At 48.1% G+C, this 24255-nt stretch overlaps 1 protein-coding gene across 1 annotated transcript in view; it reads left to right on the forward strand.

The window, feature by feature from the left end:
• LOC129649273 (myosin-13) overlaps positions 1-24255 on the forward strand; it is a 50576-nt gene that overhangs the window by 20563 nt on the left and 5758 nt on the right. The window contains exons 17-33 of the mRNA XM_055576515.1: positions 2218-2335; positions 3506-3629; positions 5074-5210; positions 6380-6635; positions 8360-8602; positions 10219-10395; positions 12782-12927; positions 13034-13124; positions 14332-14721; positions 15490-15616; positions 15703-15821; positions 19309-19505; positions 19872-20055; positions 20436-20601; positions 21297-21421; positions 22215-22523; positions 22605-22808. Coding sequence (XP_055432490.1) covers positions 2218-2335; positions 3506-3629; positions 5074-5210; positions 6380-6635; positions 8360-8602; positions 10219-10395; positions 12782-12927; positions 13034-13124; positions 14332-14721; positions 15490-15616; positions 15703-15821; positions 19309-19505; positions 19872-20055; positions 20436-20601; positions 21297-21421; positions 22215-22523; positions 22605-22808 — 3113 coding nt within the window. The remainder of the gene's footprint in view (positions 1-2217; positions 2336-3505; positions 3630-5073; positions 5211-6379; positions 6636-8359; positions 8603-10218; positions 10396-12781; positions 12928-13033; positions 13125-14331; positions 14722-15489; positions 15617-15702; positions 15822-19308; positions 19506-19871; positions 20056-20435; positions 20602-21296; positions 21422-22214; positions 22524-22604; positions 22809-24255) is intronic.

The following is a 24255-nucleotide window of genomic DNA, read 5'->3' on the forward strand; positions in this document are numbered from 1 at the left end:
CGCAAAATCCCGTGGCGGGTGTGCACACGTGTGTGTGTGCATGTGTCGGCGAGTCTGTGTGCATGTGTGTGTGTGCTTCCCTGAGGACGGGGTCATGATAGCCTTTATCTCTTTTCGGTCTATGAAATAGGGCTCCCAGATTTAACAAATTAAAAATATGAGACCTCTCCCCATTAAATTCAAATTTCAGATGAGACAGTGAAAATTTTCTTAGTATAAATATGCAATATTTGGGATATACTTACACTGAAATAATTATTTTACTGTTTCTCTGAAATTCAAGTTCAACTGGGCATCATTTATTTCACCTATATCCCTACTATGAAATTATTTCCAAAATATTATGTATTGGGTTGGCCAAAAAATTTGTTCAAGGATTCCATAAGATGTTACATACAAACTCTTTGGCCAACCCATCATCAACTCAATGGACATAAATCTGAGCAAACTCTGGGAGATAGTGAAGGACAGAGAAGCCTGGTGTGCTGCAGTCTGTGGGGTCACAAAGAGTCGGACATGACTAAGTGAACAACAACAACACCACATATATAGGTACATTATATTCATAACTTTCATAAGGTTCTTAAAAACTCCCCCTCCCCCTAAAAATGAAGAGCCACTATACTTGGCAAATAATCAACTTAGGTCTTCCATAATAAAAGCAGAATCAATAACAGCTGTTTTCTGAGCCTACTACAGTCATAATTATTATGTTATGTATTATAACATTATTATGTCACTGCTTATAACAGTTCACTGCAAGATAAGTGTGCTTATCTCCATTCCATAAGTGAGAAAATCGAGAATCAGAGACCAGGCCTATAGACATAGCACACCGTGCAGTACAGTAGCCCTTTAACCATCCCCAACCTTGGATTCACAAATATTCTTGGAGTAGGGCTGAGTTTCAGGGCTCCTTGTCACAAAGAAAAGAACAATACACTGTGGCTATGCAGCAGCTCACTGATCAGCCAAGCTGTTCCATCCCAAAGGCTGGGCTTCCGGCATCAAGTCCTGCTTCAGCAACATTGCAGGAAAGCAGATGATGCAGGAAACAGCCCAGCTCCACCCGCGACTGCTCAAGGGCCCGCAGCCGAGTCCTTTAGCTTTCTGGTCTATAAAAGCAGGCTTGAATGGCACTTTACTGATTCATTCACTTAGTTATTTACTCACTTATTTACTGAGTGAAAGTGATAGTCACTCAGTCGTGTCCAACTCTTTACAGTCCCATGGACTATTATAGCCTGCCAGGCTCCTCTGTCCATGGAATTCTCCAGGCAAGAATACTGGAGCGGGTAGCCATTCCCTTCTCCAGGGGATCTTCCTGACCCAGGGATCAAATCCAGGTCTCCTTCATTGCAGGCAGATTCTTTACCCTATGAGCCACCAGGGAAAATTAACCCCCTTCACCCTCCTTAGAGGGTTGTTGGGAGAATTAAATAAGCCAGTACATGTACAGCATTTAAAACAGGACCAATCATAAGAGAAAAAATTGTAACTGTGTATGGTGATGGGGGCTAACTGGACTTCTTGCAGCAATCATTTCATAATTATATACAAATATGGTTGTACACCTGAAACTAATAAAATGTTATATGTCAATGATGCCTCGATTTTTAAAAAAATGCTAGTAGATAGCACTAAAACAGTAGTTGTATGTGAATTTAAATAAACTCTGTCAGCTCATGATTGATGAGGCAGACGAAAATATATAGGAGTGCATGCAATATAATAAATTATACGGTCAACCTCGTCAAAATATCAAACACAGCAATGACAGAGGAGGCTTCTTTGCATATTCTCATGAAACCCTTACACATGATTACTTATTAGGCCGCCAAGGAAAATAATAAAAACAAAACAATATAGGGAAAATACATTATGAACACTCTGCAAATGTTGGCTGTCAATTATAGTAATAATAAAAACTGTTGTTATTATGAGAATAATAATGATGAGAGACATTTCTAGACCAAGACAACCATTCTGTCTTCACCAGAGTCAAGAGCGATGAACAGGGCAAAGATTAATATTTTGGCTTAAAAGCCAAGTCCCATGGTTATGGCGTGCTAGAGTCTCCCCAGGATGTTGAGATTATTTCTACTGGCACCAAACCTTCCCATTCGAGTCTGGGTATCCAGGGGTCTCGTGGTGCCCAGATCATCAGAGAAAACAGTGGAAAAGCCGCTAACAGGCCCCGGGCTCCTCTCTCCCCAGGCGTGATGGACCACCACCTGGTCCTGCACCAGCTGCGCTGTAACGGGGTGCTGGAGGGCATCCGAATCTGCAGGAAGGGCTTCCCCAGCCGGATCCTCTATGGCGACTTCAAACAGCGGTAGGTCGCCTGCCTTTGCAGCTCTCTCCTTTGGAGGGTACCTTCTGCATCCCCCAAAGGCACTCCTGCAGCTGGGTGTTGGGTGAGCTCCCAAGGTTTCCATAGCATTCTTCTGCTGGGGCGATGAGCCTTTGCACAGAGCAAGGGCTGGACCAGCCCAAAGTAATCCCAAGATCAGAGCCCAGACCACTCAAGCCCGACTGGGACTCCAGACCAGAGTTTCTCAACCCCTGCACTGTGGATATTTGGGGCTAGATAATCCTTTATCGTGAGGACTGTCCTGTGTGTTACATGATTTTAGCAGCACCCCTGGCCTCGACCCGCACCGCCTCAATCTCAGACATCGCCCAATGTTCCCCAGTTGAGATTCCCTGCCCTAGACCAACGCTCTCCTCCCATCTGCCATCTAAGCCCACAAGTCCAGGCCTTGCCCAGGGGGACAGGTGAGAAGAGGACACTCTAGAATGACCACTAGCCTGCAGGTCACAGCTGATTTCAAGGCTCTATAAGTCAGATAAGTCATCTCCTCTGAAAGCACCATCCCAGCCATGCACTCAGCTGGCCTTGCTTCCATACGTTTCTCTCCCTCCTGCCACAGTTGGCTGGCCTAAAATCAACTCCTAGATTCCCCTCTGCCAGACTAGTCACTATATAATAATCCATTTCCATGGCTGGAGCAGGAGAAGGGTCTGGAAGGCCTGGTCTCAGGCACAGAGCCTTTCGTAGGAGTTGATTCCATTGGGAAATGTTGCCCCTCGACTGAAAGCTCCAGCCTCCCCAGAACTGCCCAGATGGTGGGGGGATGTAGACAGGTGCCAGTCCTGACCTGGACTGCAGTGCAGGCGAGGCGTCTCCTCGGCTCCCGTGTGCTGGGCCCGCTGCTGGCATGGCCTTGTCCCCTCAGCAGCAGTGGCTCCCTGGATTCTGCCTCCCAGACTCCACCCTGGGTACAAGGGACACCACCTCCTCCTGTCCCAGAGAGACCGGGCTGAGACCCCGCTGGGCTCCGTGGCCCCAGGGCCTGAGCAGGCAGGAGCAGGAAACAGCAGCCCCTCGGGAAGCAGTGGGCCCAGCACCCTCCCGGCTCCACCCAGGGCTGTGTCACCAGAGGCTCTTCTCCAGACCACTCACACCCAGGCCCCACGCCGACCCCGACCCCTCCCTCGTCAGGTACCGGATCCTCAATGCCAGTGCCATCCCAGAGGGCCAGTTCATTGACAGCAAAAACGCTTCCGAGAAGCTTCTGAACTCCATCGACGTGGACCGGGAGCAGTATAGGTTCGGCCACACCAAGGTGAGCACAGGTGGGGCAGGGACAACCCCCACCCCAGGTAACCCCCAGCCAGTGGGGTTAAGCCCCAAACCCCCTTTTGAACTGTGGTGTTAGAGAAGACTCTTGAGAGTGCCTTGGACTGCAAGGAGATCCTACCAGTCAATTATAAAAGAAACAAGTCCTAAATATTCATTGGAGGGACTGATGCTGAAGCTGAAGCTCCAATACTTTGGCACCTGATGTGAAGAACTAACTCATTGGAAGAGACTCTGATGCTGGGAAAGATTGAAGGCAGGAGGAGAAGGGGATGACAGAGGATGAGATGGTTGGATGGCATCACCGACTCGATGGACGTGAGTTTGAGCAGGCTCCTGGAGTTGGTGATGGAAAGGAAGGCCTGGCATGCTGCAGTCCATGGAATCTCAAAGAATTGGACACAACTGAGCAACTGAACTGAACTGGGCTGCTTGTGAGCTGATGGGAGGAAAGGTATCGCTTTCCCGTTCCGAGAAGCCTGACCATCCCTTGCCCAGAAGCCCAGGCCAAGAGAACTCTGTCCAGGAATAGGAAGCTCTCTCTATGCTGATTTTAAGTGTCTAGAGGCTTAATTGGAAGCCCCAGCCCCAGCCCCAGCAGCAATAGAAGAAATCAACAGGAGCAGAGAATGAGTGCCCCTAAAGGGGAGAAGGAACCCAAGAGATCAGAGAACACAGAATTCCAGGGACTGTGAGGTCCTGAGAAGAATTATAACCAATAAAAATGATCACTATTATTGAGCATGCGTGCACTGAGACCTGTGACATGCCTTCTATACACATTTTACCGAATCTTTCAGATCACCTGATGGTGCTAAGGGCGGTACTTACCTCATGGGATTATTGGGAGTCTCCCAGAGGACAAGAGACTTGTTCGAGATCACATGGAGAGTGGGTGACAAAGGCCAGCTGCAAATCCTGGCCTGACTCCAAAGCTCCGTGTTCTGAAAGGGGCCAGGGGACCATCAACCCCATTAGGGAAAATCCTGCAGCCCCCACGGGTGCCCTGATTCCCGGGAACATCACAGGGGCAGAGGAAGCCCTGCAGGTGTGGGCAGTGCAGGGAGGGGCCCTGAGGGTGGGACCCACCTCCTCAGCTGGGCGGAGAGATTGGAAGATGAGGATGGGGAGGCAGAGGCATCCCTCCTGGTCTGCATCTGTGATTACATTTCTGTCCCATCCTTGCTTCCTTCACATGAACTCCATCAGAATCTGTTCGCTTGGGCCAGCGGGGCCTGGAACATACCTTGGAACAGGACACAGAGGGGCTCCTGCAGAGAACACAGCCTCCAAAAACAGAGTCCTGGGAGCCAGATGGCTGCTGGTCCCAAATCAGGGCTCTGAAGGCGAGGGCTGGTGCTAGACAGAGATAGCCCCCCTTGAGCACACAGGCTGAGGATGAAGCAGGGCCCATCTCTCCTTTCACACAGGTATTCTTCAAAGCTGGGCTCCTGGGCTTCTTGGAGGAGATGAGGGACGAGAAGCTGGTGACCCTGATGACATGCACGCAGGCTTTATGCCGGGGCTACCTGATGCGGGTGGAGTTCAAGAAGATGATGGAGAGAAGGTGATGCAAGCCCTCGCCTCCCTGCCCTCCTCCCTGGAGCTGACCATCGCTTCGTGCTGTAGTCTTAAGATGTTCACTAATTTGTCCCACATTTACTGAGCCACGGTTCTGTGCTGGGGCCTCTGCTTGACACTGGGGAGGCAGAAATGATCCCTGGCCTCCAGGAGCCCGCAGAGGAGTGGGAAGCAGACACCTGCTCAGCTAGTTTTGTGGACGGATTGGGGGCTGGGGTTGGCATGAAAGGGCAGCAAAAAAGAAAGAGCTTTCCAAAGGAGGCTTTGCACGGCTGGAGGAAGGGTGGCCTGCGGGTTGGGAGGGGCAGAAGCAGGTCACTTGACTGGAGCAAGGAGAGGCTGGCAGTAGAGGTCCCCACCTGCCACCTTGAAGAGCCCAGGTTAAATCTCCCACTTGATGGGGAGCCATGGAGGAGACGAGTGAGAGGATCAGATTTGTTTCAATAGCTCAGACAGGTCACCTGGGGGACTTTCCTGGAAAGCCAGTGGTTAAGACTCCACGCTTCCATTGCAGGAGGCACAGGTTTGATCCCTGTTCCAGGAAGTAAGATCCCACTTGCCACACGGCGTGGCCATAAAACAGAAAGCACACATATTCAAAGAGGTCAGTGGCAGCCGCAAGAAGAGCAGGCCTGAAGGCACAAGAGGGGGAAGGCCAGGCTGTAGCAGAAGTCCAAATAGAAGATGACAGGACCTGAATTAGGAAGCAGATGATGGGGGAGAGAGGACGGAAGGGATTGAATGAAGCTTGAAGGGCCTTCGTCTTCAGTAATTTAACAGGAGGAACAGCAGCTCTGTGGGCCAGTCCTGTGTGGGGATTCCCTGGGACCCCTTCTCCCCAATTCCCTGTATTCCCTGTCCTTCACTACCTCCCAGAGTTTGCTCAGACTGACAACCTTAGGGTGAGCATTTTCAGTAGGGTGGTGGAGGTGGAAACCAGGTGGATGGAACCTCTCTCACCTCCCAAATTTGCACAAGCTGTTTCTTCTCCTCTTCGTTTGCAGAACAGACTCTGGAGCTCATGGGTTGGGTACAGCCAAGCTGCACCTCTTCCCACCTGACCGATAAGGGTGAAGGTCTTGGGCCCCACGGGGGCAGGGGAGTGGAGACTGCACCTTGCTGTGGTCCATTAACCCCAGTCCTAACAATACACAGGGACTCCATCTTCTGCATCCAGTACAACATCCGATCTTTTATGAACGTCAAGCACTGGCCCTGGATGAACCTGTTCTTCAAGATCAAGCCCCTGCTGAAGAGCGCGGAGGCCGAGAAGGAGATAGCCACCATGAAGGAAGACTTTGAGAGAGCCAAGGAAGAACTGGCCAGATCTGAGGCTCGCCGAAAGGAGCTGGAGGAGAAAATGGTGTCCCTGCTGCAGGAAAAGAATGACCTCCAGTTGCAGGTCCAGACTGTAAGTATCCCCCTGAGCCCAGGAGGATTCATCAGTTTATTCAAGCGATAGTGGTGCCACCCAGTGGGCTTGTGGGGTATTACATCACTACCCTGCTAGTAAAAGGAGGCCAGCCCGGGCTTGTGGACTCAATACACAGTAGAATACATCTGCAAAGTGAATTTCTGCTCACTTTATTTCTCCCTGTCTTCTACAGCAGAGTCAGATGTATTTTGCTGTGGGATGAGGGCGATGTGTCTGTCCTAATAAAAAATCTGTCAGTGATGTACCAAGTCTTTTTAAAAATCATGTAACTTAATCATTGGGAGTTTCCTGGTGGCCTAGTGGTTAGGATTCCAGGTTTTCACTGCCATGGCCTAGGTTCAATTCCTGGTCAGGGAACTAAGATCTTGTAGGCTGAGTGGTTCAGCCAAAAAATTTAAAGATAAAAACATTTTTAAAAATTAAAGATATGCATATTTTCAAAGATATAGGGAAAATGAAGCTGTATATCTAGTACATAACATTCTGGCAGCATAATGGCCTCATTTCACAGAGCCAAGACATTTAGTGTTTGCTCTTTTTAATAAACTCCCAATACATTTACCTTTTGCTTAAGTGCACAGTACCTCCTCCTCCCCTTTCACCTTCCCAAGCACGGTGAGCACAAAAACAAGTTTTGGAACCAGATATCTAGGTTTACATCCCAGATCCTCCACTTGGCAACTGTGTGACCTCAGGCAGGTGACTTATCTTCTTTGTGCCTTAGTTTTCTCAGCTGTGAAATGGGCACAGCAATAGCCCCTCACCTCTTAGGGTACCTGGGAGGCTCAGATGAGTTCATACATGTAACACAGGACATGTTCAGTAAACACAGAAAGCTATTTTTGCTGGACTCTTTTCATCCATTACCTTGAAATGCGTGTCCAGTTCTCACAACACTGAGAAGTAAGTGAGGATATAATCTGTTTACATTTAACATAACATAATCAGCTAATCGTGGCCACTCCAAGAGACTCATTGCAGAACCTTCTGGGGAATGTACATATTTAATCACTTGTTTCTGTCTGTCTGGGGTTTTCTGTTCTGTGGCTTAAGGAAGCAGGCCTCAGGAGTCGTAGAAGCACTTTGCTATGGAGAGTTTCAAAAGGTGGTCCAGTTTGGGGACTATTAGCGTGTGAAAGCACAGAGTGGATGAGTTGATCTTCAACTCGTGTAGGAGGAAGAGGGAGATGGCCGGGCGTCCAAATGTGACAAATTTGCAGAAGCTTTATGAATGCTACGTGTGCCTTTGCTTGAGAATTTCTATTAAGTAGATGACACCATTAGTGGCTAAAAAAAAAAAGTATTTGGATGATATACATGAGTATGTGCATGCATGTGTGCACACGTGCACATATGTGTGTGTATATGTGTGTTTGTGGCAATGATCCATTCCTTGACTTGGGTCCAGATAATGGGCTTTTGGAGGGTAAAGCCCTTCCCTCTGGGGTTGGTCAAGAGGCTGATTAAAAGACAGCAGTCTGTAAATAACACGATCCTGCTGTATAACACAAGGAACTGTATTTAACATCCTGTGATAAACTATAATGGAAAAGAATATGAAAAAGAACGTGAATCTGTGTATAAATGAATCACTTGGCTGCACAGCAGAGACTAACACAACACTGTAAATCAACTATCCTTCAAAAAATAAATTAGAAAAAACAATGATCTGTGTGGGTTTTTTTTGTTTTTTTTTTTAGGAAACAGAAAACCTGATGGATGCTGAGGAGCGGTGTGAAGGACTCATCAAAAGCAAGATTCAGCTGGAGGCCAAAGTGAAGGAGCTGAACGAGAGGCTGGAAGAGGAGGAGGAGATGAATTCTGAACTGGTTGCCAAAAAGAGGAACCTGGAAGACAAATGCTCATCCCTCAAAAGAGACATTGATGACCTGGAGCTGACTCTGACCAAATTGGAGAAAGAGAAGCATGCCACAGAGAACAAGGTGGGCATCCCCACCCCTCCTCCCAGGAGGAGACAGGTGGGGAAGGAATTGCCCGGAAGTGGGAGGGGAATGAATCCACCTCCACCCTGTTCTTAAACCTGTGGGCTCTTCCCTTGCTCCTGCTACCTGCCTGGTCACACCACAAGCTTCTAGCTCCAACCCTTCCTCCACAAAGCAAGAGATCCTTCAGGAGAAGCACTTGGCACAGGGAAGCCAAGGAACATGCCCATAGAGCCAGGCAGATGATCGGGGAGGCAGGTAGTGAAGGAGGCAGAAAACTGGACCACACCAAGGCCTGGCAGGGAGGTTAGAGGTTCAGGGACCCTCATGCATTACTGGTAAAATGTAGACTAATGCAGCCTGTGGGAAAGCCATCTGGAAATTCTTAGCTGAGTTAAGAATCCATGCATCCTTCAATCCAGTGATTCTGCTTCTGGGTATACAGACCAAGGAGTTCTTCTGCCAGGTCCATAAGGGGACATGTATGAGGAGGCTCACGACAGCATTTCTTGTGGTGGGGGGATGGATGCTGGAGGCAGGATCAGGGTCCACCCGGGGGGATGGAGAGGTGAGATGTGGAGGAGACACAACAGGGTGTACACACAGCCATTTGGACAATGAGATGGATGTAAAAGACCTCATGCTGAGTGTGGGGACAAAGGAAGAAAATGAAACATATGGCATGAAACTGTTTATGTAGACTAAAATTACACGCACACAAAATAACACTTTACAAAAATACATGGAAAATACAGTCCATGATTCACATCATCTCTGTTGCCAGGGAGGTAGAGATGGCTCAAGGCAGTGTCGAATGGACAACTGGGTGTCAATAGGGAGGTGACAGGGAGGGGTAGGGACTGTGGCAACCTGGAGAGCACTTGCCCTGCCCCCAGGTGGCAGCCAGGACCCAGTACCAGCCAATTGTTGCCAGGTGGGGATGTGAACGCTGCATGGCCAGAGCTTCTGGTTTTCCTTGAGGAATCAGACATCCAGATTTTAGGTGAAATCTCATTTTTTTCCCCCAATGTTTACAACTTATTTAAAAGTTGTAAACTATTATGTGGCCAGATTTGGCCCACAGGTCAGGAATTAACAACCTCTGGTCTGGAAGAGTGCTGCACATGGGAAAATCTCAATTTAATGCTTTAAAGCTCCATGGTTGGTGCCCTTGCTCTGCTTCCTGACACAGGCGACTCCCCATTCTGGATTTTCTTGCATAGCACCTCCTGCCTATTCCTCTTCCCCTTTCTGCTCATTCTAAGCCCTGGCCAGCTAATAAACAAATTCCCATGGATATAATCTGATGAGTATAGATTGATGTGTTGTTTTTTTGGAGGCAGCATGTTTGCATGGATAATGTCCTTCTGTGTACCATATGATGTCCTGTTTAAAAAAAATTATCCCAAAGGGCCCTGTGATAGGCCGGTGAGGACTGAAAAACACCAGAGGCTGCCAATTTCAGGATGATGCAGCCAACACAAGGGCACCTGCTGGAGAGGCAAAGAAGCAGTAACCAAAAAAGAGAAAGTCAAAGAAAAAAAATCAATAGCCTTTGCTGGGAGCTTCTGGTTTAATTGCTTGAACTGGTTTCAACTGGTGATATACTCCCTTAGGTAAAGAATCTTTCAGAAGAAATGGCAGCACTCGAAGAAAACATTTCCAAACTGACCAGAGAGAAGAAATCTCTGCAGGAAGCTCATCAGCAAACACTGGATGATCTTCAGGTTGAAGAAGACAAAGTCAATGGTCTGATCAAAATAAACGCCAAGCTGGAGCAGCAAACAGATGACGTGAGGAGATTTCATTACTATGCCCTAACATTGACGACTCGCAGAAGCAAAGACAAGATGAGGTCTACACAGGAGGCAGGGGCTGAGGGTTCCGACTCTGGGGTCAGAATCTCTGAGTTCAGATCTCAGCCCCTTCCAAATAAATGTGGAATGCTGAGCAAGCCACTTAAACTGTGACGCCTCAGTTTCCACCTTGTGAAATGGGGATTCAGTTAGCTTTACCTCCAAGAGTTTTCATGGAAAGCTTAGCACACAGAGCGTGTTCAGTAAAATGTCAGCTGCTAATATCACCGCCACCATCATCATCACTATCATCCTCACCCTCAGCATCACCAGCACCATCACCATCACCACCATCATCACCCTCAGCATCACCAGAACCATCACTACCACCATCACCATTACCAACATCATCATCATCGCCACCATCATCACCATCGTCATCACTACCACCATCACCATCACCACCATCACCATCACCACCATCGTCATCACCATCGTCATCAGCACTATTATCCCATCACCACCATCATCACCCTCAGCATCACCAGCACCATCACTACCACCATCACCATTACCAACATCATCATCATCGCCACCATCATCACCATCGTCATCACTACCACCATCACCATCACCACCATCACCATCACCACCATCGTCATCACCATCGTCATCAGCACTATTATCCCATCACCACCATCATCACCCTCAGCATCACCAGCACCATCACTACCACCATCACCATTACCAACATCATCATCATCGCCACCATCATCACCATCGTCATCACTACCACCATCACCACCATCACCATCACCACCATCATCACCATCACCACCATCGTCACCATCGTCATCACCATCGTTATCAGCACTATTATCCCATCACCATCACTATCAGCATCAACATCAGCATCACCACCAGCATCACCACCACCACCATTGTCATCACCACCATCACCATCACCACCATCACCACCATCACCATCACCACCATCACCATCGTCACCATCGTCACCATCGTCATCACCATCATCAGCAGCACTATTATCCCATCACCATCACTATCAGCATCACCATCAGCATCATCACCATCACCACCATCACCATCACCACCATCACCATCGTCACCATCGTCACCATCGTCATCACCATCGTCATCAGCACTATTATCCCATCACCATCACTTTCAGCATCACCATCAGCATCATCACCATCACCACCATCACCATCACTACCATCACCACCATCGTCATTACCATCGTCATCAGCACTATTATCCCATCACCATCAGCATCACTGTCATCACCACCATCACCATCACCACCATCACCATCACCACCATCATCACCATCACCACCATCACAATCACCACCATCATCACCCTCAGCATCACCAGCACCATCACTACCACCATCACCATTACCATCATCACCATCGTCATCACTACCACCATCACCACCATCACCATCACCACCATCATCACCATCACCACCATCGTCACCATCGTCGTCACCATCGTCATCAGCACTATTATCCCATCACCATCACTATCAGCATCACCATCAGCATCATCACCACCACCACCATCACCATCAACACCATCACCACTATCATCACCATCATCATCACCACTATTATCCCCATCAGCACCACCATCATCACCAGCATCATCACCATCGGCAGCAGCATCACTATCATCATCATTATTAGCATCCACTTGTAGGTCCTTGGGTTCCAACAGCTTCAATCCTGTTCTAACTTTGTTAAAAATGAGTTCCATTGGTGGTCTGAAAAATTACCATCAACCCCCTCCCTACCCCCGCATCACGTTACACTTTTGTTCTTGATATAAGAGCCAGGTTTGAAGCTTTAATGTTTCACTGCCAATCGTGGCTAGAATGTTTCCAGATTGCTACAATTGTCCTGAGGCCAGAGCAGGTGTCCTCCCCAACAACTTCTTTCCCTCACCGCCCCCCACACACACATTCTTTGCCTAAATCTCCCCACAGCTGCCTGGTGCAGGCAGGGGAGAAGATTGACAGTATATAATCTAAACCTCCCCAGGCACAGCTGGGGCAGTGCCCTCCCACAGGTGCCCCGTTTGTTCTGTCTGGGTACGAGTGTGCATCCCCCAGCACCGTGTTTCCATCGAGGGGCATGGGATAGGCCAAATGGGCATCATCTGAAAGAGGCACTGGGCGGCCTCAGGGGGGACCCAGCCTTTGCCAGAGGACAGAAGAGGGAGGAGGCAGGGACCATGCTCCCTCCCGGGGCAGAGGTGAGGGCTCACAGCTGCAGGATCCCAAGGATCCTTAGCCTTTGGCTAAGAGGCAAGCTCAGCTCCCAGCACATCTCAACCCTCCCCCACCGTGTCTTCCCAGCTGGAGGGCTGCTTAGAGCAGGAGAAGAAACTGCGGGCTGACCTGGAGCGAGCAAAGAGGAAGCTGGAAGGAGACCTGAAGTTGTGCCAGGAGTCGATCATGGACCTGGAAAACAACAAGCAGCAAGTGGAGGAGAAGCTGCAGAAGTAGCTCTTTCATGTTCACCTCTGTGTTTGAGCCCAAAAGCTAACTTCTGCCTGTGAAGGGCTCATCATTTGGGTATTTTAAATATATATGCTTATCTATTTGCAGGAAGGATTTTGAAATCAGTCAGTTACAGACCAAAATTGAAGACGAACAAGTTCACAGTCTGCAGTTACAAAAGAAGATTAAAGAACTGCAGGTAACGTGTGGACACCTTCCCCACGAACTGGAAATCCCTGTATCAGGGACCCCTCCTTGCTCTTTCCCCTAGGTTTCTCTTTTTAAAGTATTTATATATTTGGCTGCACTGGGTATTAGTTGCAGCAAATGACATCTTGTGTTGCATCGTGAGGGCTTAGTTCCCCCACAGCATGTGGGATCTTAGTTCCTGGACCAGGGATTGAACCTGAGTCCTCTGCATTGCAAGGCACATTCTTAACCATTGGACCCCCAAGGAAGTCTCATCCCCAGGTTTCTTTTGCTGCTTTTTTGTCTTAGTCCTGTTGGAGCTGGAGAGAATCTCCTTCCATTTTTTTGAAGTTAATATTCAAATTGTTTAAGTTGCATATAAATAGATTTTCTTGAAGATAATTAAAATTACCCATAGACTAAATACTATTGATAAGGGTGCTCTAAGCACCGCCCCTAAGTCCAGGGTCCTTCCACCTTCTTAGAAATCCACTGCATCCTCTGGATCTTTTGTACACATGGATCTATGTACATAGACACAAAGAAAAATATACAGGAGATGCGTGCATGCACGCTAAGTCACTTCTGTCATGTCAACTCTTTGTAACTGCATAGACTGTAGCCTGCCAGGTTCCTATATCCATTGAATTCTCCAGGCAGAATACTGGAATGGATCTGCAATGGATTGCCATGCCCTCCTCCAGGGGATCTTCCTAAAAGGAACAAGAATATTAAATAAATATGTATATATATAAACTTCTACATAATATATATGTATATGGGGACTTCCCTAGCAGTCCAGTGGTTAGAAGTCAGTGCTTCTACTGCTGTGGGCCCATGTTTGATGCCTGGTCAGGGAACTAAGATTATCCAAGCCATGCAGCATGGACAAATATATATATACATACCAAAAAATATATACACTTAAAATATTATATAGAGACTATCATTATGGGAGTTGCTCTCTTCATGTAGCTGTCCATGGTAGACATGAGTGGATATCTTACTACTTTGTGGTCTCCTGGACCATGGGCTGATCTGATCATTCCCCTACTGATGGGCACTTAGATTGTGGCCAAGTTTTCTTCCAAGGATTTCATGTTATAATGTATTCTTGACTTTATGAAGCCCACCCCCAATCCTCCCCACCATGTCCTCCCCAAAGTGGGGCTGTTGCCCAACCCCCCATGACCTTCCTGACCCAGTGACCCTTCCAGGCCCGCACTGAAGAACTGGAGGAGGAGGTGGAAGCAGAACACACGCTCAGAGGCAAGATTGAGAAGCAGCGCACAGACCTCTCCCGGGAACTGGAGGAGATCAGCGAGCGGCTGGAAGAAGCCAGCGGGGCCACTTCAGTCCAGATCGAGATGAACAAGAAGCGGGAGGCTGAGTTCCAGAAACTGCGCCAGGACCTGGAGGAGGCCACTCTGCAGCATGAGGCCACGACGGCCACACTGAGGAAGAAGCACGCGGACAGTGTGGCCGAGCTGGGGGAGCAGATCGACAACCTGCAGAGGGTCAAGCAGAAGCTGGAGAAGGAGAAGAGTGAGCTGAAGATGGAGATTGATGACATGGCCAGTAACATCGAGACCATCTCCAAGTCAAAGGTATCTGATGCTTTTGCTCTCTGCAAAGGCGAGGCAGCATCCACCTGCTGGGTGAGCGGGTACAGTTCCATGCCTGCAACTCACTGCATGTTCTGAACAGTAACACTCTCTCCACTTCCATCTGCTCCTGGCTCCCCAAATTCATTCAGGTCACCAGAGCCCTGATCCAAAGATCTGCTACAACTCAAGATCTCATCATTCATCCAGTCTTTCCCAAATGCTTCCAATCCATCTCCCATTTTCTTATTTATTTATTTGTGTGTCCATGCCTGCTAAGTCACTTAAGTTGCATCTGACTCTTGTGACCCTATGGACTATAGTTTGCCAGGCTCCTCTGTCCATGGGATTCTCCAGGCAAGAATATTGGAGTGGGTTGCCATGTCCTCCTCCAGGGGATCTTCCCAACCCAGGCATCAAGCCCAGGTCTCTTACGTCTCCTGTAGGTGGGTTCTTTACTATGAGTGCCACCTGGGAAGCCCATTTTTTTATTTGCTTATTATTTATTTGGCTGTGTCAAGTCTTAGCTGTGACACACAAAGTCTTTTGTTGTGATGCTCAGACTCTCTAGTTGTAGCACAAGGGCTTAATTCCTCCACAGCATGTAAGAGCTTAGTTCCTGGACCAGGGATCAAACCCGAGTCCCCTCCATTGCAAGGCAGATTCTTCAAAGTGGCAACCCCACTTTGAAGCTAAACTATCAAATGATTTGATACTGGGAACCCAGGATCCATTTTTCCCATTCATGTTGGCTTTTTTTTTTTTTCCAAGAGTAATGTGGAAAGGATGTGCAGGACTGTGGAAGACCAGTTTAATGAGATCAAGGCCAAGGATGACCAACAGACACAGTTAATCCATGACCTGAACATGCAGAAGGCAAGGCTGCAGACCCAAAATGGTGAGGATGGGCAGGGCCCCAGGTTCCCACCGCACCATGGAAGAGGGTGGTCCAAACCCTGACGTGGGCCCACATCTGTTTGCCAGGGGAGCTGAGCCACCAAGTGGAAGAGAAGGCCGCTCTGATCTCACAGCTAACCAAAGGCAAGCAGGTCCTCACCCAGCAGCTGGAGGATCTTAAGAAGCAGCTGGAGGAAGAAACCAAGGTAAGGATGGAAGCCTCCATCTAGAAAGGTAGAGTCGGGTAGGACCTGAGAAGCCATGGAGCTGGTTGAGGGCAGTGCTGTGTCATGAAGTCTGATGCTGCTCCTCTCTTCCTTGTAGTAGGACAGGAACATGTTCTTGGAGGTTTCAGAACCTTGGCATTGGATCTCCTTCAGAGCTAGAAAATTCTACCAGGGTGCTCCATCCTCGGAGCCCCTATGTTCCCCAGTGGAGGGGCTGATAAACTCCCCTCCCCCACCACTGTACTAGCTGGGCCATCTCTGCATCTGTGCATCTTCCCACTCTGCCCAGCAATCATTCCACCCCCTTGAAATGCCCTCCTCTCTCTCCTCCATTACTCTTTGTGTATCACCAGCTACAACACCTACATTTAAGAACACCCTCCTCCAAAGGGCTGGGTGATTTGGGGGCACCCTTAGGACATTTGCATAAATGCAAACACCATCATCACGTTCTTGATGTCAATATCAAGATATATATAATTCATATCCCCCAACTAATCTCTCAACTCCTCAGATCAGATCAGTCGCTCAGTCGTGTCCGACTCTTTGCGACCCCATGAATCGCAGCACACCAGGCCTCCATGTCCATCACCAACTCCCGGAGTTCACTCAAACTCACGTCCATCGAGTCAGTGATGCCATCCAGCCATCTCATCCTCTGTCATCCCCTTCTCCTCCTGCCCCCAATCCCTCCCAGCATCAGAGTCTTTTCCAATGAGTCAACTCTTCACATGAGGTGGCCAAAGTACTGGAGTTTCAGCTTTAGCATCAGTCAAGAAATCCCAGGGCTGATCTCCTTCAGAATGGACTGGTTGGATCTCCCTGCAGTCCAAGGGACTCTCAAGAGTCTTCTCCAACACCACACTTCAAAAGCATCAATTCTTCGGTGCTCAGCCTTCTTCACAGTCCAACTCTCACATCCATACATGACCACAGGAAAAACCACAGCCTTGACTAGACGAACCTTTGTTGGCAAAGTAATGTCTCTGCTTTTCAATATGCTATCTAGGTTGGTCATAACTTTCCTTCCAAGGAGTAAGCGTCTTTTAACTTCATGGCTGCAGTCACCATCTGTAGTGATTTTGGAGCCCAGAAAAATAAAGTCTGACACTGTTTCCACTGTTTCCCCATCTATTTCCCATGAAGTGGTGGGACCAGATGCCATGATCTTCGTTTTCTGAATGTTGAGCTTTAAGCCAACTTTTTCACTCTCCACTTTCACTTTCATCAAGAGGCTCTTTAGTTCCTCTTCACTTTCTGCCATAAGGCTGGTGTCATCTGCATATCTGAGGTTATTGATATTTCTCCCGGCAATCTTTATTCCAGTTTGTGTTTCTTCCAGTCCAGCGTTTCTCATGATGTACTCTGCATATAAGTTAAATAAACAGGGTGACAGTATACAGCCTTGACGTACTCCCTTTCCTATTTGGAACCAGTCTGTTGTTCCATGTCCAGTTCTAACTGTTGCTTCCTGACCTGCATACAAATTTCTCAAGAGGCAGGTCAGGTGGTCTGGTATTCCCATCTCTTTCAGAATTTTCCACAGTTTATTGTGATCCACACAGTCAAAGGCTTTGGCATAGTCAATAAAGCAGAAATAGATGTTTTTCTGGAACTCTCTTGCTTTTTCCATGATCCAGCAGATGTTGGCAATTTGATCTCTAGTTCCTCTGCCTTTTCTAAAACCAGCTTGAACATCAGGAAGTTCACGGTTCACGTATTGCTGAAGCCTGGCTTGCGCATTGCTTTACTAGCGTGTGAGATGAGTGCAATTGTGCGGTAGTTTGAGCATTCTTTGGAATTGCCTTTCTTTGGGATTGGAATGAAAACTGACCTTTTCCAGTCCTGTGGCCACTGCTGAGTTTTCCAAATTTGCTGGCATATTGAGTGCAGCACTTTTACAGCATCATCTTTCAGGATTTGGAATAGCTCAACTGGAATTCCATCACCTCCACTAGCTTTATTCATAGTGTCAACTCCTAGAGGGCAAGAATGATTTTTCCCCACTGTAGTAGTTAACAGTAGTTACAGCACACAGTAGAACAGTGCACACAGTAGGCACTTAGTAAATGTTGTCGATGTGTGTTCGAGAACTAAAACAGAAAACCAAGAGTGCCCAAAACTGCATATATGTAGTTCTGGGGTTGCCATGTGCCAGCTAAAACTTACAGGGCGCTCTTCTGGAATTCAGCAAACTCCATCTGCCTCTCCTAAAAAAACAAGAAAAGTGCTGTGTTTGTCTCCCATCTTTCTAGTATATGGTTGAGGTCCCTGGGGGACTTGCGGGACAGAGGGAGTGGAGAGAATCAGAGCCTGAGAAGGCCCCTTCCAGGAGCAGAGCTGTCCTTTGGCCAGGATACAGAAGGAGTTAAGCTTTCCTTTCTGGGAAAGTTTGTTGTTTATTTGTGTCTTTGTTGTTGTTGTTCAGCTGCTAAGTCGTGTCCTACTCTCTGAGACCCCATGGACTGTAGTCCATCAGGCTCCACTGTCCATGGGGTTCTCCTGGCAAGAATACTGGAGTGGTTGCCATTTCCTTCTCCAATTTGTGCCTTTAAAAGTATGCAAATATATGAGTTATTGCACTGGGCCAACCAGAAAGTGTGCTGTGACCATTATGATGAGAGCACCAGTTTCCTCCCGACCAGGTAGAAGTGAGTGATGGAGGCCTCAGACATGTCCCCCTTCTGCTTGGGAAGCAGTGGCAGAGCTGTGGAAACCACACAGTTCATGTCAGAATTCCCGGGTGGGGTCACAGCCCGCTGATGACACCAGAATACACTTTTGGGGTTTTCATGGTCACAGTATTCCGAAAGACTGCATTAAGTGGTGAGAAGATCAGTCCCTTTCTGATTACCCTCCAATTATTCTGATTAAATAAGAAAAAGGTCTCAATTTGGATGTTGTTTAGTCACTGAGTCGTGTCTGACTACTTTGTGACCCCATGTGACCCCACCAGGCTGGTTAGTAGTCCATGGAATTTCCCGGGCAAAAATACTGGAGGGGGTTGCCATTTCCTCTTCCAGGGGATCTTCCCGACTCAAGGACCAAACCCAAGTCTCCTGCATTGGCAGGCGGGTTCTTTACCCCTGAACTAGGAGGGAAGCCCCTCAGTTTGGATACCATCTTTCTAAAACTGGTGCATCCTCCTCACCAAAACACAAGAGCATAGGACTAGGAGACAGGGTCACAGCTGCAAATTACTCAGCTAGAAGGTGGTAACACTGTCTTACCTCCATTGCATTTATTCGGTTACCTTCTGTTTACCGCAAGTGTTAATGGTTTTCCACTTAAATATAATAGGCTACTTTTTAAAAAGTGAAGTAAAACAGGAGCTATGCTGCTCCAGCGAAGTTTGTGAAGGCAGCAAGTGAATGATTCATGTTGGGAAACGCTGGTTGAAACAAAATTACTTACACTGGAAAATGACCAAACGGTTTTACAATTTGCCACCACGGTGATTCCGCAGGCCAAGAGCGCCCTGGCCCACGCCCTGCAGTCAGCCCGCCATGACTGCGACCTGCTGCGGGAACAGTACGAGGAGGAGCAGGAGGGCAAGGCCGAGCTGCAGAGGGCGCTGTCCAAGGCCAACAGCGAGGTGGCCCAGTGGAGGACCAAGTACGAGACGGACGCCATCCAGCGCATGGAGGAGCTGGAGGAGGCCAAGTAGGGGCTCCCAGGTTACGCTAGGACAGACGACCTTAAGACACAAGAAGAGACAGGGGACAGGCCCTGTCTTCCTCCCTAGGCCTTCAAGTTTTCCTAAGCACACAGACCGGGTCTCCATGCCCTTCCCCCTCGGTCCTGTCCATTCATTCCACCTGGTCCCCTTGGCACCTCCTAGGTGACTGCTTTGCCACCAAACATTTTGGGATTCTTCAGGTGATACTTAGATCCTATCCAATCATCAAACTCTAGCCCTTGGTCTTATCAAATTCCAGTCCTTTATAGATGGCTCCATTCCCTCCTTATCTGACAGTTACTTCTGAAAGAGTCCACCTTTCCCAGCAACAGTAGGTCTGATCCTCTTAGGAAAAAACTGGCCCAGAGGCTCCAGGAAGCAGAGGAAAACACAGAGGCTGCGAGCTCCAAGTGCGCATCCTTGGAGAAAACCAAGCAGAGGCTCCAGGGAGAGGTGGATGATCTGATGCTGGATTTGGAGCGGGCCAACACCGCCTGCGCTGGCCTGGACAAGAAGCAGAGGAACTTCGATAAGGTCCTTCCCCAACACTCGATGCAAGAGATGTGTGAATGCACACAGCTTCGGGGTAGGGGGAGGTGCACAGAGCATCAAGTCCGGAGTGGAGAACTTGGGGCTTTGCACTGTCTCTTGATTTTGTGATGGTCCCTCCGAAAGGAATTTTATTTTTCATCAAAGTTAATGCAGATTACTTTGAGACCAGCATGTCTTTCAGAATACAGCAGATCTCTGTAGAGATATCAGAGTTTGGAACCCCTGAGTTTGGGGAATCCCCTGTTTCTTTGGTCTCTAAAGATGGGAGGGTCCCACTTTGGCATCGCTGACACAACTCACTGTTAACATGACTCAGTTCCTGGCCTTCTCGGCTCTTCACGGGTCCCTCTGTCACTTCCTAGATCATCTCAGAGTGGAAACAAAAACTAGATGAGAGTCAAGCTGAGTTGGAAGCAGCTCAGAAAGAGTCCAGGTCTCATAGTACTGAAGTCTTCAAGATGCGCAATGCCTATGAGGAAGTGGTGGATCAGTTAGAGACACTGAGACGGGAGAATAAAAATCTGCAAGGTGAGCACTGCCCATCACAGGGGTAAGACAGCCCCCAGCTCTCTCCCCCCACTCACAGGGGTGTGACAGTCCCCCCCTCCTCTTCCAGCCACCTCTCCCCCACTTAGCCACAGCTACCTCCTTCTCACTGCCCCACAAAATCCTCACACCTACTCCGTGAGCCCAAGACCCAGACTCTACCAATGGAAGGCATAGTGGCAGCCAAGCCTCATTCTCAAGAGCAGAGGGCTCGTGGGCTGCCAAACTCCTACACTGCTAGAGAACAGATCTTCCGTGGATTCTGTCTCTACGTGGCTTTGTGTCCTCGGGTCTGACACTAAATCCCTTAGGGTCTCAGACTCCTGATCTACAAAATTAGACCAGACCCAATGCGCTGGAGAGCCCCTTCTATTTCCGAGACTGTGATTCTATGCACACTCTCCATGATTTCCTCCCTGGTCCTCTCTGAGACCATTTTGTAGACCGTGTGAAGGTGCAGGGTCACAGTGTCCAGCTGTTCCTCCCTCTGCCCCTCCAGGTGAGGCCACACACCTGTGTCTTACCGACACCTCCCCCGAAAGGCTACACTGTATTTGTTCTTTCCTGTGTAAATGTCATGAATGAATTGCCAGTCCCTCAGTTCCCTGCCAAAATTTGATCCTGTGCGATCAAACAGAACCTGTGGAAATAGCCTAAATCAAGCCTGTCCTTTGCAGAAGAGATTTCCGACTTAACCATGCAGATTGCAGAAACAAACAAGAATCTTCAGGAAGTGGAGAAGACCAAGAAGCAGGTGGAGCAAGAAAAGTCAGACCTCCAGGCTGCCCTAGAAGAGGTGGAGGTAAGTGCCTGGGATGTGATGGAGAAGCACAGAGCACCGCGGAAGGGGAACTAGTCCATCTCCCTGGGCACCCTTCCTGCCAGGAGGTACTGGAGCTTTGCTGGAAAGAACATTCAGCTGCCCCCACCCCACGGTGGGGGTGGGGAGGGCAGCTGTGTCCTGCTGCTTCATCTCCTCCAAGTCCTCCAGTCCATCGTATAATATTTTCCCTATTGAATAAATAAACCTGTCTTTATGTCCTCAACATCTCAGAAAGCAAGAACTCCATCACCAAACATCCTGAAAGCCAGCTCCGAATGCCTTAGCTTCAGCAAAGAGCTATGCACAGTCATATTTGGCCACTGGGAATTCCATGTGGCCCAAAGAGTGCAATGTCCTGATTTAATCATCCACGGTGGCCAGTGCGGGACAGATGGTTGAGATGTTTCTAGGGAAATTTCCACGACTCAGGGTAACAGGAGAGCAATTTCTCTTTCTCTGTCTTTTTACAGACAAGATAGGCTCCTGATTTATGGTCACTATTTTTTTTTTACAAAGACACAGTAATCAAATTTTTACTAATTCAAAGCGATGCTCTGTCCTCAAGACATAAGGCTGTTTGTTTATAACAAAGTTGCAGCTGTAGTTTCAGCACTAGTCACAACTTGAGAGCGAACCGTTTGACCTCTTTGAGCATTGTTCTAGTATTTGTAAAACGAGCGTAACAGCACCCATTTTATCAAGATGGGGATGAAAAACCTCATTCCAGAAGGTGGCTGCCCAGCACTCCCAGTCTCTCCTTTGCTTTTATCAGGGTTCCTTGGAGCATGAAGAGAGCAAGATTTTGCGTGTCCAGCTAGAGCTGAACCAGGTGAAATCCGAACTCGACCGCAGGCTCACAGAGAAGGATGAAGAAATCGAGCAGCTGAAAAGAAGCAGTCAGCGGGCGGCGGAGGCCATGCAGAGCGTACTGGATGCTGAGATCCGGAGCAGGAATGATGCTCTGCGGCTGAAGAAGAAGATGGAGGGAGACCTCAACGAGATGGAGATTCAGCTGGGCCACTCCAATCGCCAGATGGCCGAGACCCAGAAACACCTGCGCTCAGTCCAGGGCCAGCTCAAGGTGAGTGGGCGGCCCACAGGGGACCTGGCGGGACCTCAGCCTGCCCTGGGCTCCCATCTCACCCCTGGCTTCCCTGTGAAGGACTCCCAGCTGCACCTGGATGATGCCCTGAGGAGCAACGAGGACCTCAAGGAGCAGCTGGCCATGGTGGAGCGCAGGAACGGCCTCTTGCAGGAGGAGCTGGAGGAGATGAAGGTGGCCTTAGAGCAGACAGAGCGGGCCCGCAAACTGTCAGAGCAGGAACTGCTGGATGCCAGTGACCGCGTGCAGCTTCTTCACTCCCAGGTGAGTCTGTTCTTGCTGCACTCAGGGTCCACCCTGGGGGTCAGGCGGGATCCAGGCTCTGTGGGATGGAGTTTCCACCACTCCTCCCAGGGTAGTGGTCAAGACCAACTTTCATTAAGCTTAGTTCTTGGGATAACATTGTCTCTAGATGGAAGATGGCTGAGCTTTCCTTTATCCGAAGATAAAGAAGGATGAATTATTGCATAAAGGGGCTGGAGAAGGCTGCACAGATGCAGTAACATTTAAGCTGCAAGCTTAGATAATTAGGGCTTCCGTGTGGATCAGACAGTAAAATATCTGCCTGCAATGCGGGAGACCTGGGTTCAATCCCTCGGTCAGGAAGATCCCCCAGAGAAGAGAATGGCAACCCACTCCAGTATTCTTGCCTGGAGAAGTCAATGGACAGAGGAGCCTGGTGGCTATGGTTCATGGGATTACAAAGAGTCAGACATGACTGAGCAACTAGCACATACACACACTTAGATAATTAGGGTCGTCTTTTGAAATTTTTTTTTAAGAAAGTTACAAAATTCCTTGTTTTATTTATTTATTTTTGGCCATCCCACATGGCATGTGGGTTCTTGGTTCCCCAGGAAAGTGAAAGTTAAAGTCACTCAGTTGTGTCCCACTCTTTGCCACCCAATGGACTATGCAGTCCATTGAATTCTCCAGGCCAGAATACTGGAGTGGGTAGCCATTCTCTTCTCCAGGAGATCTTAAACCAACCCAGGGATGGAACCCAGGTCTCACACATGGCAGGCAGATTCTTTACCAGTTAAGCCACCAGGGAAGCCCCAACCAGGGATCAAACCCTTGCCCCCTGCAGTGGAAGCTGAAAGCCCTAATCATTGGACCATCAGGGAATTCCAAAAAAAATTCCTTGCTTTAAAAACTAGAGAATACAAGCCAAAACACAGAAAAATACCAACCATATTGTTAGCATTTGGGGATTCTAGACTCTTGTTTCTATACATAAATATGATTTTTTTAGTAAATGTCATCAGTCTTTTTGTGACTTTTTTTTTTCATTTAACAATGTCATAAGCACATTTCTATATTTTAAAATAATTTTCCATGATACAGTTTTTTTAATGGCAGAAAAGGAGTCCATTTTAGTTGTGTATTACGACACTTTTATATAATCAGTCTTCTATGATTTGGTATTTTTAGATTGCTCCCAATAAAAGTTTTTATGATTAGAAGATTACTATGACAAATTCTTCATGTACATCCATGATTACTATTTCCTTAATAGTCCTAGAAGTAAATAAACTCCTGGAAGCCCAATTTCATGGTCAAAACAGTAAAAGCATTTATATGCTATAAATTGCTCTTTAACAAAGTTGTCCCAATTTTTATTCCTATTGGGAAAATATGTGAGAGTGCTTAGCAATTATTTGTTTTAATCTTCACTAATGTTTATGCTTGAAAATGCCTCACTTTAAAA

Source organism: Bubalus kerabau, chromosome 4 (genome assembly GCF_029407905.1).
Source record: "Bubalus kerabau isolate K-KA32 ecotype Philippines breed swamp buffalo chromosome 4, PCC_UOA_SB_1v2, whole genome shotgun sequence".
In the NCBI taxonomy this organism is placed as follows: Eukaryota; Metazoa; Chordata; class Mammalia; order Artiodactyla; family Bovidae; genus Bubalus; species Bubalus kerabau.